The 22,545-nt window shown below is 35.0% G+C and overlaps 1 protein-coding gene across 3 annotated transcripts in view; it reads left to right on the top strand.

The window, feature by feature from the left end:
- The window catches only part of Secp43 (tRNA Selenocysteine associated protein), a 267,297-nt gene that overhangs the window by 175,898 nt on the left and 68,854 nt on the right, over window positions 1–22,545 (top strand). For all 3 annotated transcript variants that reach the window (XM_090409764.1, XM_090409762.1, XM_090409763.1), the window contains exon 7: window positions 11,433–11,580. In XM_090409764.1, the coding sequence (XP_090265890.1) occupies window positions 11,433–11,580 (148 nt within the window). The remainder of the gene's footprint in view (window positions 1–11,432; window positions 11,581–22,545) is intronic.

Below are 22,545 nucleotides of genomic sequence, written 5' to 3'. Positions count from 1 at the left end.
GCTTTCTCTAATGCTTCAAAAAATCCCTCCATTTCTTCCTTAGTAAAACCTTCTTGTAAGGCCATAAGCACACATAAATCTCATTGTCCGGTTCCCCATTCTGATATTTGCCCACATCATTATACTTGATATTGCCTGCTATTCATGAAAATTATCCTCATATTTAGTGTTGAATACTATAGCTACAATAGTATTCAACACTAGATTGTTATTGTCTGAATATAACATTTTGTATTTGTTTCTTATAAAGATCTTACGTGTTTTGCCTTCTTTGTTTCAATCATGCCTATTATGTTGATCTGGTACTTATCCAATCCTTCTGCTAGTTCCATTTTTTTTTCATTGAAGCTTCTTCTGTTGATAGTACCAATCTTGAAATATTCTGATGTTCATTTGGGATCTGTTACAGGATTTGTTCTAATTGCTGACTTTGTTTTGTTTTCCCTAGCTCCCCAATAAAAAAAAAAAAAAAAAAAAAAAAAAAAAAAAAAAAAAATGGGGGCCTTGTTTACCTAGACAACTCCCCAGCCAGCCAGCATGAAATTCTGTCATGAGCCAATAAGAATACAATTTGGATCAGCTAAATCCCAAATTGCCAGCCCATCCTTGTTCATTCAGTATCCAGGTAAATAACTAACATGGTTCATCATGTGAAAGTGAGAATGCAATAAGAATACAGTAAGCCAATAAGAATACAAAAATTTCCAGCCCATCCTTGTTTGTTCAGTATCCAGGTACCTAACATGGTTCATGTGAAGGTGAGGATTGGTCATTAGGTCAGAAGCCCTGGTCAGTTCTCTGCATTCCTTAAAAGGCTACCTGGAAGTCTCCTCCCAGTTATACAGTTTTGACCCTTAAGCACCCAACTACAGGTATCCCTTGATATATGTGGTTAATTAATCCTCGATGGACACTGCATATATCAAAACCACATTATTCAATGTTAAGAATTAATGGGAATAATTATAACGAATCCTGCAAAATATAAAAATTGAAACATTTATTTTTTAAGGTGAAATGTATTTATATATTTATTTATACATATTTGTTACTTAAAAACTTATCTAAATATTTTTATAAAAAAACTTATCTAATGTAAATTGAACAGTGGTAGCTTTTTTTTTTTCTCCTCCGTGATTTTGCGATAACAATCAATTTGTTTATCTAAACTGTGCCTAATATTCATGCTTCTCTCTACATTTGGATCTATCTATAGTATAAGTTTTTTTGCCTTCTCAATTGTCCTAAACAATTCTTCAAGTTCTTTGATAGTGATTTCTTTAGATACATCTTCCATTTCTTCACTTTCCTTTTCTTCTTCCTCTTCGTATGCCTGTTGATGTTCGATTCCAAGAAGATCTTCATTACTTAGTTTTTCGAATGTGATTCCAATATTTCCTTAATTGACATTCTCAAAGCCAAGAACACTTCCAGTCAAAACAATATTATCGATAACTTCGTTGAGGGATTAACCAACATTTTTTGCAGATTCAGGCAAAAGATTCTTCCAGATTGCTCTCATACAGTTGGTTGTCACTTCTTCCCAAGACTCATTAATGTTTATAACTGCTTGTTTAATATATTTTTTCCAAAATTCCTTTGGAATGATTGGATCGACTCCAGTTGTATCTTGAATTGCCTGGGCAAAAGTTCTTCTAATATAGTAAGCCTTGAATGCAGAAATGACTCCCTGGTCCATAGGCTGTATCAAAGATGTCATATTCAGTGGTAAAAATACAACCTGCACATTACTATTTAAATCATTAAGTGAGGTAGGATGTCCAGGGGCATTATCCAATACTAAAATAACTTTGAAAGCTAAATTATTTTCATTGCAGTATTTTTCAACTGCGGGACAAAAATGCGAAGTGAACCATTCTTCAAACAACTGTTTGGTAAGGCATGCCTTTTTATTTGATTCCCATATTACTGGAAGGAATTGTTTGTTACAGCCTTTAAAAGCCCTTGGGTTCATTGTTCTATAAATTAGCATTGGCTTTAATTTGAAATCACCTTCGGCATTACCTCCAAGTAAAAGTGTTACGCGATCTTTGGATACTTTATAACCAGGTGTGGTTTGTTTTTCTCTTTCTAAAAATGTTTTTGTTGCCATTTTGTCAAAAATTTTGTCAACATAGACAAAACTGACCTGTTGCCAAAACAGGCCAGTTTTGTCTACGTTGAATATTTGATGATCGTCGTACCCATTTTCTTCGATTATTTTCTTTAATTCAGCTGGATATCTGGTTGCAACATCTTTATCAGCACTTACTGCTTCGCCTGTTAATTTTACATTTTCATTCCGGATCAAGATTTGAAATTTTCTTTGCTTGCAGAAAATGTTGCAGTCACATCTTGAGCATAAGATTATTGCTGTCGATGGTTAATACCCTTCTGATTACAATCTTCTAGCCAAAGAAATAGTAAATCTTCCATTTTGATCATTAATGGGCTTCTATTTCTAGTACACTGTATACTCAAAGATGCAGATGCCAATTTGCCTTGTTCGCGGTACTCAATCGCTTTATTTAAAATGGCTCGTATAGTTGATTCACCAAAGCCTAGAGCTCTTCCGAAGTTTGCTTTGCTTTCTCCATTATCTAGTAAGTCAAAAGTCAAAATGCTCATATCTCAAATCAGTTTTCCCCATTGAAATTAATTAATGAGATTAATTCATACCAGCCCTCAAGAAACCACTCCAATTTTTTTATAATAATGTATTTATAATGAACAAATATTGTATACAAACAAAATTAAACCAAATACTGTACATACATACATGTAAAAGAGAATCTAAAGAAATAAACAGATGTTGGCGGAGCCGATTAGTGTATGGTATTAATTTTTTCTTTCACTTCACTTTTGCTTAACTTAATTTTCTTCTTCACTAGTTTTTTTTCTTTTTTGTCACGCTTTCATCACTTTCATCTGCAGGGCGTTTCAATAGAAACTGTCCAAGGAGCTTTGTTTCTCCCTCCCTTTTAGAATGTTTCTGCAATGAGTGAGACAAGTGTCAATAAATAGTGCCGCTTCACGACCAGTTGCAACTTTTTCAGGGTGTTTCTTTTCAATAAAGTCCGAAACTTTTTCCCACATTGCCAACACTTTATCTCACTTGAAGAGATAACCTCCTCTGCAGTGTACCAATCTCCTGCAGAACCTCCATATGTTGCTGCGTGTGTAGTTCCGTTAACTCCTCTGTCGTCTGTTCCTCGGAATGTGCGGCGACAAGGTCTTCTATGTCTCCCTCATCCACCTCCAGGCTCATGAACTTTCTGAGGGACACGATCTCCTTCAGCACTTCCTGTTCAGGTCTAAATCCCTTCAAAGTCACTTTCAGCCACAGCCTCAGGCTAAAGCTTTTTCCATGCAGAGGTCAAGGTCCTTTTTGTAACATCCTGCCAGGCCATATCAATAATTTTGAGGCATATGACAATGTTGTAGTGGTCCTTCCAGAACTCTCGAAGGGTGAGGTTTGTGCTCTCCGTAACCTCAAAGCAGCGTCGGAACATGTGTTTGGTAAAACGTTTCTTGAAATTGGAGATCACCTGTTGGTCCATGGGCTGTAGGATAGGGGTGGTGTTGGGTGGAAAGTAGAGAACCTTTATAAAGCTGAACTCCTCAAGGATGACGTCCTCAAGGTTTGGTGGGTGGGCAGGAGCATTGTCAAGGACGAGAAGTGCTTTCAGGGGTAAGTCATTGACCTCGAGGTATTCCTTAACGGCAGGACCAACGACCAAGTTGACCCACTGCCTGGTGCCTCCACATAACCTGCAATTTTTCTTTTAAAACCTTATGTGTCTTGAAGGCTCTGGGGTTTTCTGAGTGGTATACGAGCAGTGGCTTCATCTTGCAGTCGCCACTCGCATTTGCACACAGTGCGAGGGTCAACCTATCTATCCTTCATGGGCTTCCTGGCATCTTCTTTTCTTCTACCGTTATGTAAGTTTTGCTTGGCATCTTCTTCCAGAAGAGCCCTGTCTCGTCACAGTTGAAAACTTGTTGGGGGATGTATCCTTTGGCTTTGATCAATTCAGCAAAGGTTTTTACAAATTCCTCGGCTGCCTTAGAATCAGAGCTTGCTGGCTCACCATGCCTGACAACAGAGTGAATGCCAGTCCTTTTTCGGAAATTTTCGAACCACCCATGACTGGCTTTGAACTGCTCTTGTGAAGCCTCCTGTGCTGAAGTATCTGGAGTCTGCTGCAGCAAATCTGCATAAATGGCTCATGCCTTCTCGCAAATTATAGTCTCTGTCACAGTGTCTCCTGCAAGCTGCTTCCCTGTCAACCAAAAAATCAGCAAGTTCTCCATCTTTTCATGGACAAAGTTGCATAGCTTTGAAATAATTTTAATGCCCTTAGCTGGCGTTATAGCCTTTATCGAGTTCCTTCTGCTTCAGAATAGTACATATCATAGAAGTAGTGCAATCGTACTGTGTTGACAAGTCTATTACTCCTAGGCCTTGCTCACATTTGTCTTATTATCTCACGCTTTAATTGCATGGATATCACCTTTTTCCTTTTCTCACCACTGTTCTCTACACTCACCTTCTTTGGACTCATGGTTATATGAAAAACATTAGCTAAATAACTGTACATGCAAAAATAAAAAAATAAAATACGAAATTAAAACTCAACACGACAGAAATGCTTCTGCGGTAGGATAAACATGAACTGAACGATGCACAAGACTCGGGAATCTGAGCAGCGTGGTGGTTGTGATGTCACCGAAGCAGGCTCATATCTCAAATTCTGGCTCTTAACTCAATGCAAAAAATCAACCTAGTGACGGCTCGTATCTCAAAAAACTCGTATATTGGGGCACTCGTATCTCAAGGTGCCACTGTATATATATTTTACTTCTTCCCTTTTACTTCCTGTATGAAGGGATTCCCTTTAGTTATGACATGACTTAAATTCACAAGCTTAGAAAATTCATAATTGCCTAAATTTGAGACAGAATTTCCAATAGCATTAGAAGCGTTTTGATTCATTGTGCTATTTTTATAAAATAATGTCTGATGATTCAATTTTCTTAATTATTATTTCTTAGAATGAAGAATTTAATTATCATGTTGTGTGCATCATTATAAAAGTTTTAATTTTATTATTTGTAAAAAGTTTATATTTATTAGTACAGTGATATCTCGCTAATCCGAACTAATAAAAACCGTGCTCGTTCGGATTAGCGAATTTCCCCCAAGAGGCAATAACTAGCGTTTAAGACAAAAATAATCAGATTCTAATGATACGTCAATTTAATTTTGCAAATAAATGAGGTAACTAATAAAAAAAAAAAAAAGCTACTGTACTGTAACGTAAAAATTAAATGTGGCTGTACCACCCTTGATGATCCACGCGAAGGATGCCCAAAAAGTGTATGTACTGTATTGTTGAGGATTCTGATTTAATAAAATTGCATAGTGCAGTACATATTTAATTTGCGTAAAAAATATCACTTTCTTGTACAGAACACAAAAAAAAGTTTTGCAAAATAACACAAAAGTTTTTTTTATTTCTTTGTCAAAAAAGTCACTAATTTTCTTTTGCTTCTTGGAAGCTAAACTTTTTTCGAATACTTCTTCTTCTCGGAGCTGCATTAGCAACAAAATTTTGTGGAATGGCATATCATTCTGCTTAGCCCATTATACACATATTGAAACTGTCAACTGCCTTTCCATGTTTTACTTTTTTTTCTTCGAGTTCTTCATCGTCATCATCGTCTTCTAATTCATTCTGCATCAGCATCTGATTTGATTTCGAATTCACTTTCAGTTCTACCTGTAATCCATTCCGTAACATCTGTTTGTGAAATTTCAACATCTGGATTTATATTTTTAACCAAATCATGCACGTTTTGAATTTCCTCTTTTTGTGTATCACCATAGTTATCTCGGTAAATTCTAGAAGGCCACAGTTTTTTCCATGATGCTCGAATTGCTTCAGGTTCAACAGCTTCCCAAGCAGCAGCAACCGAGAATGCTACATCCTTCAAATTTATGTTTTTTATCGATGTGGTAATGTCATAATTTTTGGAAATTACATTACATTTAAAAGCAGGTCTTTATGATATTTTAATTTAATAGATTGTATTATGTTCTGATCCATTGGTTGCAACAATGGAGTACAGTGTGGAGGCAAAAACATAACCGTAAAATTTCCATCCTCACTATGATTAGTGAGGATGGAAATTCATCTGCCGGAGGATGTCAAGGACAGTTATCCAATAATAAAAGTGCTTTCTGTTTTCCACATTCTGGGATTTTAACAGATACCATCTGTTAAAATAAGTTTCAACAGACGGTACAAAATCGTTGTGAAACCAGTTTGAAAAAAGTTCGATATTCATCCATCCTTTACGTTCGCTTCGGTACAAAACTGGAAGACAGCAGTTCTTAAATGGTCTTGGGTTTCTTGATTTTCCAATCATAAGTAAGTTTAATTTATGTTTTCCTGAGGTGTTTGCACAAGGCATTATCGTGACACACTCTTTGTACATTTTTCGACCGGGTGCTGAGGCTTCATTTCTGTGAACTAGAGTTTTCTCTGGTAAAGACCTCCAACAAAGACCACTTTCGTCCACTTTATAAATTTGATCATTGGTTAAATTTAATTCAAGATTTTTTTCTAAAAAAGATTTTTGAAATGGTTCTATGGCAGAAAAGTCACTAGACAGTTTTTCCCCTGATATTGATAGATACCGAATACCGTGGTGTGTCTTAAATTTTTCTAGCCAACCATCACTTGCTTTGAATTTCTGATCCGGGTAAATTTGTGAATGGAAATGCTTAGCTTTCTGCTTTAAAATGTCTCCAGAGATGGAAGTATGACAACTTCTTTCTTGAAGAAACCACGTGTAAACAGCAGAATCAAGTAAAGAAAAATCACACTTGTTTTCAGAGTTTCTTTCTTGCTTGGTCCTTCTTCTGTGGTTGAAACATAAGTTAAAATCCTATCTTTTTTTTTTTTTTTTATGTCACTGATTGTAGATTTGCCGACATTGTATTTAGTAGCAAGTTGTACAGCTGCTTCACCCTTTTCCAGACACTGAATTATTTTACACTTATCCGACAATGATAACGTTACGTATTTTCTTTTGTTAGGCTTCGACCCGGTAGCCATTTTAACGAAATAAATTTTAGTGTTAAAAACAGTAAAATAAAAAATGAAGTTAATAAATAATAAAACTATCACTTTTAAAATTTATCTGAAAAATAAAATCACTTACTAAAACCATCGATAATCATTCACTGAAAACTTAGGAAAACACAAAACAATAAACGACAACTCAGACAACATTTCATTTCAATAACCAAAGAAAAACTGAGCGTTATATACAACCAGGCTTTAGGCCAGTCATTGTTGTTGAAGGAACGTAAAGAGAAACAAACACTGCAATAGTGGTGACTAATCAGTTCATTAAGGACAGCAGTGATACATGCCGACAATACGGTATGTACTGTACAGTATAAAAAATCAAACTTGAACATACAATAAATCAAAATAGGTCTACAGTATAACCTTACAATCGACAGTGTGAAAAAAATACTGTACTGTAATAATAATAAAATAAATAATAACAGTTAAAATAATAATACGTAATAAATACAACTTTTTTTTTCTTTCAAACCGCAGTTCGGATTAATGGAGGGTTCGGATTAGTGAGATACCACTATAATTAAATTTTGTCAACTGCACCATTTTTATGTATCTATGTGGGGGTGGGAGTGCATATATTTTTGCTTTCTTCTTCACACATTCTAAGTGGTTAAAAATCTCTTATTAACAATTAAAAGAAAACATTGTAACTAAACTAAATCTAACATACACATGTTGTGTATCCCAGGATATCTCAGATGTAACTTAACCTCTTAAATGCCTATTTAACTCATTTAAACCCATTAAGAGATTGATTTACTACTGAAATCAGTTGGCTAAGAAGATTACTTGGAGTATCTCTGCTAGATAGGCTAAGAAATGAAGACATAAGGAAATGACTAAAACAAGAAATAATAGCAGACAAAATCTAAGAAAGAAGATTGTAATGGTTTGGCCATGTGACCAAAATGGAAACAGAAAGGCTATTAACTAAACCCTGTATACAACAATGGAAGGTAAAAGATCCAAAGGGCAGCCCAGAATTAGATGGATAGACCAAATAAAAGAGGACCTGAAAACCAAATCACAAGCGACATCAAACTGGACAGAATTGTTCAGACTCTGTAGGGACAGACAGAAGTGGAAAAAGTTCATTCAGCCTCATCATCATCCACATAGATGATGGAAGAGAGAGAAGAAGAAGAAGACAATTGAGTGTGCACACACACTCTTGTAACCAAAATAAAAATCTTTAACATACAAAAAACACAAATATATATATATATATTTGTGTTTTTTGTATATATACAAAATCAATATATATACAACAAATATATATACAACATCAAATCAACTAATTAACTATGTAAGTGCCGATCTACTCTTCAAACTACAGCATCAAGCAACATAAAAAACACTTTTTCTACCCAGCTTTTCTTTAATTACGTACGCCAACAGTTATTATCCTATATGGAAAAAACTCCTGAAACCTTAGTCTCTTGTCTCCTAAGACTAACAGAAAACAAAAGTGCTCTCTATATGATAGCAACATAAGTGAAAACTCTTCTTGCACCTTAAAATCATAGAACATTGGCAAAAATGTATCCTGGCTTCATTCAGTTCATGTCTATAATTTCACTTTCTGTATGAAAATAACAGATTACAGAGAATAAATTACTTAACTATACCATCACTTTAGAATGAATTAATTTTCTCTGTGAAAAGTCTCAGTATGCTCCTTAAAACTTGAACAATAGTTTTGTCACTTCAGAATAACCTTGCTTTCTATATAAAAGCTTCTGAAGAACTAACTAAAAACATATCAGCTGCCAGAAATCACATATCAGACTTAAATCCTCAATAAAACAAACTTTACTGGGTCCATTCTGTATGTGCAAAGAAGTTTATTTAATTATAATTTCATTATGAAACAGCCAGAAATTATAACAGTTCATTTCAGTCTTCTCACACCAAGGTAAATGCATTTAATCACTTCCAATAATATAGTGGTGAATTTTTCTTCTCTCTCTATTGACAACATATCATAAATGTTTGTCCACACACAAACAGCATCAACATTATAGAATTTTTCACAGCTCATAAAATTACAATTACTCTAAACAACCAATTTTAATAAATTTGTTTCACATCTAAACAGCAAGATTTCAATAAATAAAATATTAAAATAACACTGCAAAACGTCTTGTTCACAACATTCGAAAACAAACATACATTTGAATAACTACTTAACAAAATACCTTATTACTAACCTCTTCGATTTATTTTTATATTTTAACTTGTGGGGTATCTGAATATTAATACAAATATCCTGCAGAGTTCCATTATGTCCATTCTTTGCCAAAGCCTCTTACATACATTGTCACCTCTCATGTAAAAACTGCATGATTACTCTGGTATACATACTCTCTAGTCCCTTCCATTACATGTTTCTTATGTATGTTAATTAAAATACAGTTCTGTAATTTTGTTAGCATTAGAGTTGATTGCCTTCATCCCATTGAAGTAACCTCAGTTTCAGGGTCTCCCCCCCCCCCCTTGGAAACAAATTTTTCATTTTGCAAAACAGGCAAACCAGATAGAAAGCACATACAGATTACAGACATAAAGCCTTGGTTTTATATATATATATATATATATCACAGTCCCACAGACTAGAGATCCCAAGGCTTGTCACACACAGTGTAACAGGTAACAGTGCTGTTTGGGGCAAGTTGTTAGTGAGAAAAAAAGGAATTTGTCAATGAATGCCTTTGCCCATTTAACAGCCTAAACCCTTGGAAATGTGGAATTGTGAGCAGTGTTAAAACATTCCAAGTGGGTCATTAAGGAAGAATTGTGAAGTGTGTTATCATCAGCATAACTGTGGATATGATTTGAGGTCATATTTCAAAGTAAGAAGGCAGGCAAAAGGCCAGGGTTCTGAGGCCTTTCTGTATTGCTAGGAAAATCTGGAAAGGAAAATTAACTGTGATGCAGCATTGAATGACCAAAAGGACACTGCAGCCAGTTGGGAAAAATAAAAAAGACAGACCATGGGATGCCGAATAGGCATCTATGAGATAACCCATGCACTTAGAATAATAAAAAAACATCTAGAGGGAGAGCTGGTTGGATAAAAATATGAACGTTGATGAAGTGGTGAGAGTTAACTGGTATTCTAGTACCTGAATGTGTAATTATACACATTTAGGCACTGGCATTATGTAAAGTTTAGTTACTGGAATTAAAGAAGCTAGTTAAAAGAATTGTGGGAATTAAAAAATCATTATAGGTATGACCTCACTCCTTATTTTTTGGATAAAAAGTGAGGTCGTTTTTTTTTTTTTTATGGATAAAATATGAACAAGGATACCCCCTCTTTTTTTTTTTTTTTTTTTTTTTTTTTTTAAGTTTCTGAATGACAGAAATAACATATGAATGTGATAAAATCAACCAAGTAAATTTTTTAGCCAGAAATTATCAAAAAGAAAAGATTTTATTTAGTATTAGTTGATTTGGTATGTAGATGAATTTTACAGATGTGCAAATCACTCTTATACAGAAAGGGATCACTTATTAAAGCATATTCCAAACATTATACAGTGTTAATTGTTAATTTGATTACAAAATGTTTAATACAAAAATTAATTATCAATAATTTTTGTGATTACTAAAGGAAGAATGTATGCAAAATTTTAAATAGGAGGCAGCTTAAAATTTTGGAATCTGCTCTGTGCAATAAAAAGACCAAATGTAAAGGTAAAAATGTTCTGAATATTAATGCCAGCCTGGTTTGCCAAGGGAATAGTAACTCTAACTTAAATGCTGCGGGTTCAAATCCAACTGCAGATTTGGATGTTCACAAATTGTAAAAGAATTTCATTGCTGGGATGAGATTATTTCTTATTTATTTGGAAGCATGAAGAAAAAGTTGAAAACATTCCATGTTTGGCTTTTAGAGCAGGGTTTATTGTTGCATTATCTCAGCAGTTGCACTGATGTACTTATAGGTTTACAACTTTTTGTAAGGGATTTACTTAGGTGGTGAGGGTGGGGGGGGGATTTAAAAAAAACATTTTAATGCTTAATTATCTGCATTCGTCCTGGGGCTTAAATCGTGGTAATAAGAACATACATATTGAAATAATAAAATAATTTATAAACTAAGTGAATTTATTTTATGAATATTATTACCATTAAACTCAGTCAGGATAAATCATGATCAGCAGCATAGTTTGAAAGCTTGAATCTTGGCTGTCATGAGAATTCTTTGCATGACAGTTAGTACATAAAATGACCTTTATTTATCATTGCTTTTGTCTTCCATTTTAGTTGTTCTAGATCAGAATGGCATCAGTAAGGGGTATGGCTTTATACGTTTCACTAATGAGGGAGAATACCAAGCAGCTCTGGTTGAAATGCAGAACGTCCATATAGTGGGATCGAAACCAATTAGAGTCAGTATTGCTACCCCAAAACGGTATGAGTTAATAATTTTCCTTTAAAAAATAAGTTCACTGTATATAAACGGCCTTTATTTTTGTCATTTTTTTTAGATTTTATAAGTTTCGTTACTTTAAAATCACCCTGTGTTTTGTCATGCACAGATTTTCAGCAGTAAGTGCTGATGAAAATCGGTGCATAATTCATTGCATAGTGAGCTTACATTGTTTCCTTTCCACATTACATTATAGTGGCTCCTTTCACATCAACCTATTCATTGCCATACCCTTAGCATATTGGATTTTAAAGTGACACCTGAGTATACTGAATTATCTTTTCCTCAATTATCTTTACAACTAGGCAATTAACGTGAAGTCATCAGCCTTGATATACAAGTAGCCTAATTATAAACATACTTCACATGTAAAGAATATAATTTCTTGCTTGGCAGGTTTAATTTACTTTCTAACCAAGTGCAAAAACTTTCTGCAGCTATCTGATCCAGAGTATTTTAATGTTCCTATTGGCTGAGGTGGATGAAATAGTGAGACCAAATTGCACTTCTTATCCATGTTATTCAACGGGTGTTACAGAATCATATCCAGATTTAGCTGGACGTGTATAGACGTCATGGCCGGTTGGGATGTTAATAATAACGGGATGCACCTTTTTACTGCTTATATACAGGAAATATATGACTTCTGCATTCATTCAAACTTGATATCTTCTAATGAGATCTCCTCTAATGAGATCTCAGTGGGTTGTAACCCTTCCTATAATGCATAGCAGTAGGAAGGTGTTTTACATTATGAGATGTTGAGGCAATTGATGTGAAGTCATCAGCCTCTATATACAAGTAGTCTATTCATTAAGATACTTCATACTCAAACTTCATTTGCTTACACTTGGATAATGGGTTAAACAAAAATATAATTTCTTGGCAAGTTTAATTTAATTAAGATAATCAAAGTAACTAGATTTACACACACAACCTGTATTTAAAAATGGCTGTTGATAATGGAGCAAATCACAGAACTATTAAATTGCCACATTACCAGATCTTTGCTGCTAACAGTGCATCTGGTCATTTTTTATAGTGTAGTTAATACTCTAAAATCTCTGTGTTCTTCCTGAGTGACTAGCAAATTCCAAGAGAATTAAAATGAATCCTGATGTATATATAGGCAAGACAATACAGGCATCAATAAATTAAGATGAGTTAAAAATAAACCACGGGTAATATGGAGACATGGTTGTTGAAAAAAGACTAAATTGGCATGAGCATGGGTGAGAATTGTAATCAGTGATATGAGAAGATAAGTACTTGTCTAGAATGAATAAAAGCATGATTATGGTAATCTCCTTATTTGATTAGCAAAGTTGACATAGAGATAACCAGTAGATCACTTTTAGAACCATGATGCTGAGTCTAAAACTGATCTGCTAGTTCAGAGATCTATTTTTTCCCAAGTAAAAGAACCACAGTTTTACTGGATTTTATGACTTGCTTGACTTGGAGATCTGTTTTATAATATGACTTTGACTTTCATCCACAAAAAGTTGTAAATCTTCAGTACTTTATTACTGTGGGTGGATTTTCATATATTCACACATTTTTTTCAAGAAATACACTTGAAAGTATACAATACTTTAGTTAGTGTCCCCATTATTATATGGCAGTGAAATTTGGGCAATAAACAAAGAATAAAAACAAGTGAAATGAGATTTATAAGAACTGCAAAATACGTATTATTAGACAAAAAAAGAACAAAGATATTTTAAAAGAACTAAAAACAAAATCAATAGAAGAAAAACTAAACAATTATCAACATAAATGGATAGAACATGTAAACTGAATGGCCAACTCCTGATATCCTAAACAAATAATAAAATATAAATCAATTGGAAAGAGAAGGTCGGGTACACCTCAAAAAAGGATATTAGATGGATAATGAGACAACTGGAAGAGACTCTATATCTATAATTAGCGTTATGATGACGATGATATATTTTTTCATATAATCCAGAAACCCTACTTCAGAGGCCAAATGTAGAACATTTTGAGCCAACTTCAGGCCTCCATAACTCAACCACAAACATCCACGTCTGTGGTTGAGTTATGCTAAACACTCAGCCACCAGGCAAGTTTTGTGCTAGAGTTATTATATAAAGTTTGAGCTGCTAGCTGTTATCCTAGAGTTTCTCTGCCAACACCAGTATTTAAGTTCTACCATCCATGCATTCAGCTTTTGTTTAGTGGCGACATTAAACTATGTGCTAATTAGAACCTTAATATGTATGTACAGGGTGTCCCAAAATTCACGCAAGAAGTAATTTTGAAAGAAAACACGGGTTTTTAATTAAAAATTGTAATTTCTTATTGACTCATAAAGTATACAGTATAGGTTATGCATGGAATAGCATATCGGGTAAATGGCCTCCACGGCTTTGCTGGCACATACGCACTCTTTTGTCGAAATTTTCCATGACCTTTTTTCATAAATGTGGCTGAATTTCGTTGATGCAGCATGAAATTTCTTCTTTTAAGGCATGGGTGGTTGTGGGCTTGTTGGCATAAACCTTAGACTTCAAAAAAAACCCAAAGAAAAAAAGTCCAACGCCGTTAAGTCACATGATCTGGGCAGCCAATTCTGATCACCAAAACGGGAAATTACACGACCAGGAGATGACTCATGCAGTAATTGAATTGTTTCTCAGGCTGTATGGCATGTGGCACCGTCTTGTTGAAACCACATGTTGTCCACATTCATATCTTGCAATTTAGGCACAAAAAAACTGTTATCATGTTGCGATAGCGAGCACCATTAACTGTTATTGCCTTACCAGCCGCATTTTCGAAGAAGAATGGACTGATGATGCCTCCATTTCAAAATCCGCACCAAACAGTGACACGTTGTGGATGCATTTGTTTCTCAACAATCACTCGTGGATTTTCTGAACCCCAAATGCGACAATTTTGTCGATTAACGAAGCCGTCAAGATGAAAATGAGCCTCATCGCTGAAGATGATTTTGTTTGAAAAATAAGCATCCACTTGTTGTTGTTTCATAATCCATTCAACGAACTCTCTTCGCTGTGTATAATAATGCTTTAATAACCCTGAAATGTCAGCTGTCACGCTGTCTTTTTTTTCTCGTTGGCAACACTTTACTGCACAAATGGCGCTAAATTTAAATCTTCCGTGAATTTTGGGACACCCTGTATATGTATAAGGAACAATTAAGATGTAAAAATATCAATTAAGGTGCTCATTGCTTCTTCTGATGCTTCTTTCTCATTAATATTAAAGCAAGTTTTCAACCTACATGGTTAATTTGTTCCAAAGTTTTGCATAAGTTAAAAATGGGCATTATACAACTTATTGTTGCAAAGGATAATTAAAGCTCAACAGGTTCTTTTATTATTATTTATTATGACAAAATTATCGAGACTACTATCATGTTAGGAACAATAACTTGAATTTCCTGTTTTGACCTATATAGTAAGGTCACCATCATCTGGAGCAGATACAAAGAAAGAGAGATAAACAAATTATATTATAAGTTTATTTTTCACTTGGTTAGACTATAATAAATTTAGTTTAATCCTTTATCCAAGTGTGAACAAACAAAGTTTGCACCTAAAAGTATCTTCAGGACTGAGGTAAGGTGGTACAACACTGAGGCAATTCATTGCAAAGGTGGAGCAAGTAACATCACTCCTATTTCAGTATCTCCCATAATGCAAAACACATCTCCTTGCGGATGTGTATAATGTTATGCATTAAGGGAAGGGCCACTACCCAGACTAGTTTTGACCTTTATTGAGGTCTCTTCAGTGGGAGCCAGGCCCAAGTGGAGATACCAGGCAGAAGCATTAGGAAGGTCATCTCTACCTATAGGAGTTGCCAAACGGTGTGCCACCTTTTTATTAAATTACTCTGGATTTAGAGGAAGATGTTAAAGTTTATTTTTCACTTGGTTAGACTATAATAAATTTAATTTAATCCTTTATCCAAGTGTGAACAAACAAAGTTTGCTCCTAAAAGTATCTTCAGTACTGATGTAAGGTGGTACAACATCGGGGCAACTCGTTGCAAAAGTGGAGCAAGCTAACATCACTCCTATCTCAGCATCTTCCCTTGTGGATATGTATAATGTTATGCATTAAGGGAAGGGCCACTACCCAGACTAGTTTCGACCTTTATTGAAGTCTCTTCAGTGGGAGCCAGGCCCAAGTGGAGATACCAGGCAGAAGCATTAGTAAGATCATCTCTAAGGTGTTGTACCACCTTACCTCAGTCCTGCAGATACTTTTAGGTGCAGACTTTGTTTTTTCACACTTGGATAAAGGATTAAACTAAATTTATTAAATTATATTACAATCCAAACAATATGCCCAAGTATCACTAATTTGGCAACCATTACTCTACTGGCCTGACCTTTAGGGGGGGGGGGGGAGACTACATCAGAGTTACAGTCCTGTTTTATGTGGTAATCATAGACCAAATTCTTGTTAACTTTTAATAATACAGCATTAATGGTGACCTAATCAGTATTTAAGGTTTGTTATTAACAAATTATGACAGGTCTTGGAGCACTACAGTTCTTATTATTATGACCAGTGCGCCGCCGAATATGGGCCATCCACATTTCTCAGATTTTTAGTCCATCATTACTGTTGAGATTATTAAGAGATGATTATTTTCCAGATTATTATGGTTGATTAGAATTTCCTGAGTTTCTTTAAATTCATTGTATAGTTCGCCCACCATTTGTAGGTCTCTGCTTGGCATCTTGCCAAGATTAGTCGATTCATGCTGAAGGGGAGAAAGAAATGAAGGACGTATGAATTGGTCGCCAACACGCGAAATCACGTGCTTTATAAGTCAAATTTTCCAACTTTTGTACAAGCAACATAGTTAACTACAATAATCATAAAAGAGAAGTGAATTTTCCGACCTGTAATAATAAACAGCTCATCCCACAATACGGAATGGGTTCTCCTTTTTCTGTAATGCGCAGAAGTGTCAAAGGATCTCTAATCGATGGGCAAACTATAATACCAGATTTTTGGTGTGATGTAAGAAAACAGGTGTTCTTTCAGTGATTTCTTGTATAGAGTATACGGGATATAATCAAATACTATAGGCATTAAATTTAATTTGTTGTTTGTGTTCCTTTTTCTACTTAGGAATTTGTACATCAAGTTTCACCTATATATGCCAGGTTACATGTGCAATAAATATGGTACACTCCCTTGAGGGTAGGGGGTGGATCCTTGAAAGAGTTGAATAAATTCTTTAATTTTGCAGAAGGCTTGAAGGTGGCATTGAGGTTGTATTTGTATAGTATTGGAATTTTTTTCTGATAACCCTTTAATCTGATGAATGGCTGTTTTATTATAATCCAGTCTAGTTTTATTTTTTGATGCAGTTGTTAGATCCTGAATGGAGAACTTCATCATCAAATTCCTGACATGTACCCTCAAGAGGTGTACAGGATATGATACTACATGGAAAATTTGCATCATTACTAACTTCCTATCTACAATTTTCCTCCAAATCAGTCTGTTACTTGTCAAGACTCCAACATTATCAGATCTTATATTTCTATCGTCTAATGCACTTTGCACCGCATCAATCCACCTATATCTTGGTCTTCCTCTGGGTCGTTTTCCTGCCAACCTGGCAGAGAACACTTGTTTTGCTAATCTTTCCTCGCCCATTCTATTTAAGTGACCATACCACCTGAGATTAACTCTGTTAACGCATTCCTGGATGCTGACAATGTCAAATTCTTTCCTAATATCCTCGTTTTTAATATGATATTGCCATTGATGCCATCTGTTCATGCCTCTAATCTTTCTCAGGACTTTCATATCTGTGGTGTCTAGTCTTTGGTCAAGTGTTTTACTTCTGACCCAGCTCTCAGATCCATAAGTTAAAACTGGTTTGAACACTGTCTTGTATACAGCTAATTTAGTGTTCCGACTAATTTCTCTCTTATTTCATATGAATTTATTCAATTGACTGCCTACCATACCAGCTTTGTTGATTCTGTTGTCTATTTCCATATTTAATTTACCATCTTCAGTAAAAATCGTGCCTAAGTAGCTGAAATGTTTTACATGTTCCACGGTTCTCCATTCACAACACAGTTGACATTTTCAATGATTCTTCTTATTTTCATTGTCTTTGTCTTTTTATTGCTGACTTTCATACCATATCTATTACAACAGATATTCAATTTAGTCAGAGAATCTTGCAGACTTGTAGCGGATTTATTGATAAGTATAACATCATCCGCATAAAGCAAAGAGCTGACATTAACATCTCCAATTCTGATATCATGTTTAATACCACTTTCCTTCATAATGTGATCCATATAGATAATGAATAACAGAGGGGATAATGTACATCCTTGTCTCACACCAGTTTTAAATCATCTTGCTCTACTTCCTTCAATTCTAACTGCTGACTTACAACTCAAATAAAGACTAACTATTGCTTGATATAATGCCCCATTGACACCATATAATTGTAGCACATTGAATAGCTTCTCTCTTGGCACCCTGTCATATGCCTTTTCCAGATCGACAAAACGTAAATACAGATCTTTGTTATATTCCCATGCTTTCTCAACTATTTGTCGTAAAGTGAAGATCTGATCCTGACAATGTTTGCCTGAATCCAGCTTGTTCTTCACCAAGCTTTACTTCCACAATTCTTCTCAACTGTTTCTCAAGTATACTTGCAGAGATCTTGCCAGGAACACTCAGGAGGGAGATACCTCTGTAATTTTCACATTCAGTTTTATTTCCCTTTTTATATATGAGTACTGTTAGAGCTCTACTCCAATCATCGGGAATTCGCCCCTCTGTCTAGGCTTTCTGAACTATGCAGTGCAGCCACTGTAAGACTTTTATACCACCATACTTCAGTATTTCTGGTTGAATACTCCTGCTGCCTTTCCACATTTCAAGCCTTTGATGGCTTTTTCTACTTCAAGTATGGATATGTATTCCTGACTGCATGCCTGGTCAGTGTTTTTTATCACTGTGCTGTCATCACTGCTTGTTTCATTTAGCAAATTTTCAAAATAATTACTCCATACCTCAAGGATATCTTTTTTTTTTCCCATTTTCATTTCACCTTTATAATCTCTAACTCCTTTTACAGCACTCTTTCCTCCATTCCTAAGATTCTTCAACAACTTCCAGAATATTTTGCCACCTTCTTGACATTTATTTTCTATATTCTTGCCAAAGTCCTTCCATGACTTTTGTTTAGCTTGTTTTACACGGTGTTTCGCATTCTTACATTTGTCTCTGTATTCTCTTAGAGCAAAAACTGACTTATTTGGTAGGAACTTTTGATATGCTTTCTTCTTTTCCTTTAACTTCATGTGTCCACCATGAAGTTCTGATTTTTCTATCCTTGCAGACAACCTCACCACATGCCTCTCTGGCTGAATCAATCAGTATATTCTTCAAGGCTTGCCACCGAATCTTCAAGGATACTAAACGAATGAGGATGGGCTGGCAGTTTCGGATTTAGCCGACCAAATTGTATTCCTATTGGCTTAAACCAATATAGAATGGAGAACTTTTGAAAGGAAATTATTCATTCAGGATTTAACAAATTAAATCTAACAATTGAAGGAGACACCTGCACTCCAGCAGAAAATAAAGAAAATTGTTTGCTATATGTGAGAATATATATTCTTTATATGTAATTTACTAAGATTTTGTTGCTGTCTAACCGGTAATCAAAATAGAGAATTTGTGTCAGAATAGAGAATTTTGTATAAGAAAATTATTAGTTTCATTAAGGTATCTAGTATTCTGTAAATCACTAGACAAGTTGTAAGTAGCAGTCCAAAGGTTGCATGTGAGCCGTATAAGTTGAGCATAGGGCCGGAGGCAATAGCATACGCGGAAGGTGATGTTTCCACAATTTCCATGAAAACAGCATGCCAAGCGCAAAAGAAGAGTAAGTGATCAACTTGGGGCATGAACGAAGAGGGTCGTGCAGAAAATACGCAGCGAAAAATAGGGCACACGAAGTGGGAATATAAGGCGATGCACGTCATTTTACATGACTTCTTTTTCTGGCTTCTTGTGGATCTTTTGACTGGTGGTTTGAGAGAGACGTGCGTCGGTGCAGCAATGTCTGACAGCAGGCCTTTTCCTGGAGATGCTTGAGAGATTCCATGTGGAGCTAATCATGAGCTATCGGCCTCTGCAGAATCGAGCCCTTGCTGAACGTTCCATCGGAAGGAACGGAGAAAGTTTCCTTAGACATGGTAACAGACACGTGCATGTCCAGCAGCAGTTACAAGGACTGCTTAGCCCCAATGCCAGGCGCAGAGACAGCCTAATCAGAAGGTAACCAGGCCCTACACATGGAAGCAACCTGATATCCGGAAAAGAGTTGATAAAGTAGAGAATTTTATTATATGTTTCAGTTGTGTTAAAGGAAAGAAAATCATGTGTAATAGAAGAATGTTTACAATTTACTAGAAAACTTTAGTGAGAATTATTATTTGGAGTGGCTAGCTTCCGTTAAACAAAATTGTCTGGAAGCGATTACATATATTAGTGTGACTGAATTTGATAAGTGAAGCTGATATTGCAGAAAGCATTTAATCGAATGTCACCAGAACATATAATGTGTAACTAATGAGTAACTTGTGGAAAAGGATTATAGTCTATGTAGTAATGTGTTCCATTTACCTTATCTAGTTTTGTTTAGCATTTTCCTGAACTAACTTAGTATGATTTGAATTAACTTAGTATGTACTGATTTTCTTAACATGAATTTATTTGTATGAATTTGAGATCATTGAATATATGATACATCATAGTTGTAAATGTCTTGAAATCACAATAAATATGTTTCATTGCCTATGCTTGAGTTATGCCTGATTATGAGATCAAATTACCACTTATAAAAATTGAACCTAGGCAGAAGGGAATAGAAAGTGTTTAGAGATAGATTACAGGTCACGACTGCTAACTGAAATCTATATGACCGTAACAAAGTGTTTATTAATGTGCATATGCCTAAAGTTCTACGAAAGTCTCCCTGAGTAAGAGTCCCTTCTATTATAGGATACTGGCTGGCGCAGCTTTAAAATATAAATTTGCCAGTATCCGAAAAGGAGACAAACCATAGATAGAAATTTCTTAGGTCCGTATGCAGAATAGATAATAGCGATTACAGAGATAATAACGGTTAAAAAATAGGAGAATGCAACGATGTAACACAGTCTTATAAGAAGCAAACTTTCTTCACTCTGTTTTTGAGTGTGTTAATGACACCTAGTTTTCGTGTTTTGTGGTGGTAAGAATCTGCGTCTTGTGCATTGGCCAGTACATGCCTCCTCATCCATTCACAAACTCTTGTCCTTTGTTCTATTTTTATTGATTTTATATATTTATTTCTATTTTTATTCATTTTTTACTTGGTTCTGAAACCTTGCTCCAGAGACCAAACATGAATTTTTTTCAAACCACTTCAGGCTTGCAATAAGCAGAATGGTGGTCTCACACCAGGAGATGAAATTCATATGCCACCTAAAGACAAATCAAAATTAGAATGTCTTATAACAAACAGTAAATAGAAGAAAAGGGAGAATAAGAAACTGGGTTAAGAATATTGAAGCAAGAATCAAAGAAAAGAAGCATATAAACAATGGATAAATACAAAATCACTACAAGCAGAAATTATAAATGCAAAAGAACAACAGCAAAAAAGAAAGCATGCAGAAAAGAGAATAGAAACAAAGTAATAGCAAAATTGGAAACAGGTCCTACAGTGAAGAGACCAAGCAGATGAAAAACTCTGAGAAACTTGAATAAGAAGATAAAAGAAAACTTTAAATAATCAAGGAGGAAATCTGGTTACACTTCTTCCAGAAATTATGGCAAGATAGTATTGAAATTAAAACTAATATGGTATGGTGGGAAAAAAAAAACAATACTGAACCTCAACATCCACTACAGTACATGCGCTATGAGATATGCAGTCAAGACATGGGAAGAAATATTCTTAAAAAATAGTTCAAGAAGTTTGCCAACAGGAGGAATATGGCACTGTTGTTACCATGGAAGCAGAAAATTTGCATAAAATGAAGATGAACACCTGTTTTGCTGGCATCATAAGATTTATAAAGTAAAGAGAAAACTTCACAAATGCATTCCTATTGATAGTCATATTCAAGATGTGCCTCAATTTACTTTATCATGTGTTACTTGCAAAGTTATTTTACCATAATGAGTGCAATTCATCAGAAACTTTTTGTGAGTTTAGAACCTGCCAGAACTTGCATAAAGGTCCTCTGTCAGCTAATGCAATCATGGATTTTAAAGGACCATCTAAAGTCAGCAATAAAATCATTATCATCATCAGATTCCTGATATGTACCCTCAAGGAGTGTTCAGGATATGATAGTACTACATGAAAAAAATTACATCATTACTAACTTCCTACCTGTCAAGACTCCAACATTATCAGATCTTATATTTCTATCTTCTAAGGCACTTTTTACTGTATCAATCCACCTATATCATGTTCTTCCTCTGGGTCTTTTTCCTGCCAACCATACAGAGAACACTTGTTTTGCTTATCTTTCCTCTCCCATTCTGTTTAAGTGACTATACCACGTGAGATTAGCTCTTCTGACGCATTCCTGGATGCTAACAAAGTCAAGTTCTTAACTAATATCCTCGTTTTTAATATGATATTGCATTGATGCCATCTGTTCATGCCTTTCTTAGAACTTTTGTATCTGCAGTCGCTAGTCTTTGATCAAGTGTTTTACTTCTGATCCACCTCTCAGATCCATAAGTTAAAATTGGTTCGAACACTGTCTTGTATACAGCTAATTTAGTGTTTTGACTAATTTCTCTCTTATTCCATATAAATTTATTCAGTTAACTTCCTATCAAACCAGCTTTATAAATTTTGTTGTCTATTTCAATATTTAATTTACCATCT

This window comes from Typopeltis vanoorti, chromosome 20 (assembly GCF_054136105.1).
Source record: "Typopeltis vanoorti isolate ZY-2024b chromosome 20, IOZ_Tvanoo_1.0, whole genome shotgun sequence".
Taxonomy (NCBI): domain Eukaryota; kingdom Metazoa; phylum Arthropoda; class Arachnida; order Uropygi; family Thelyphonidae; genus Typopeltis; species Typopeltis vanoorti.
Note: the sequence above shows the minus strand (reverse complement) of the source record. Positions and strands in the feature narration are given on the sequence as shown.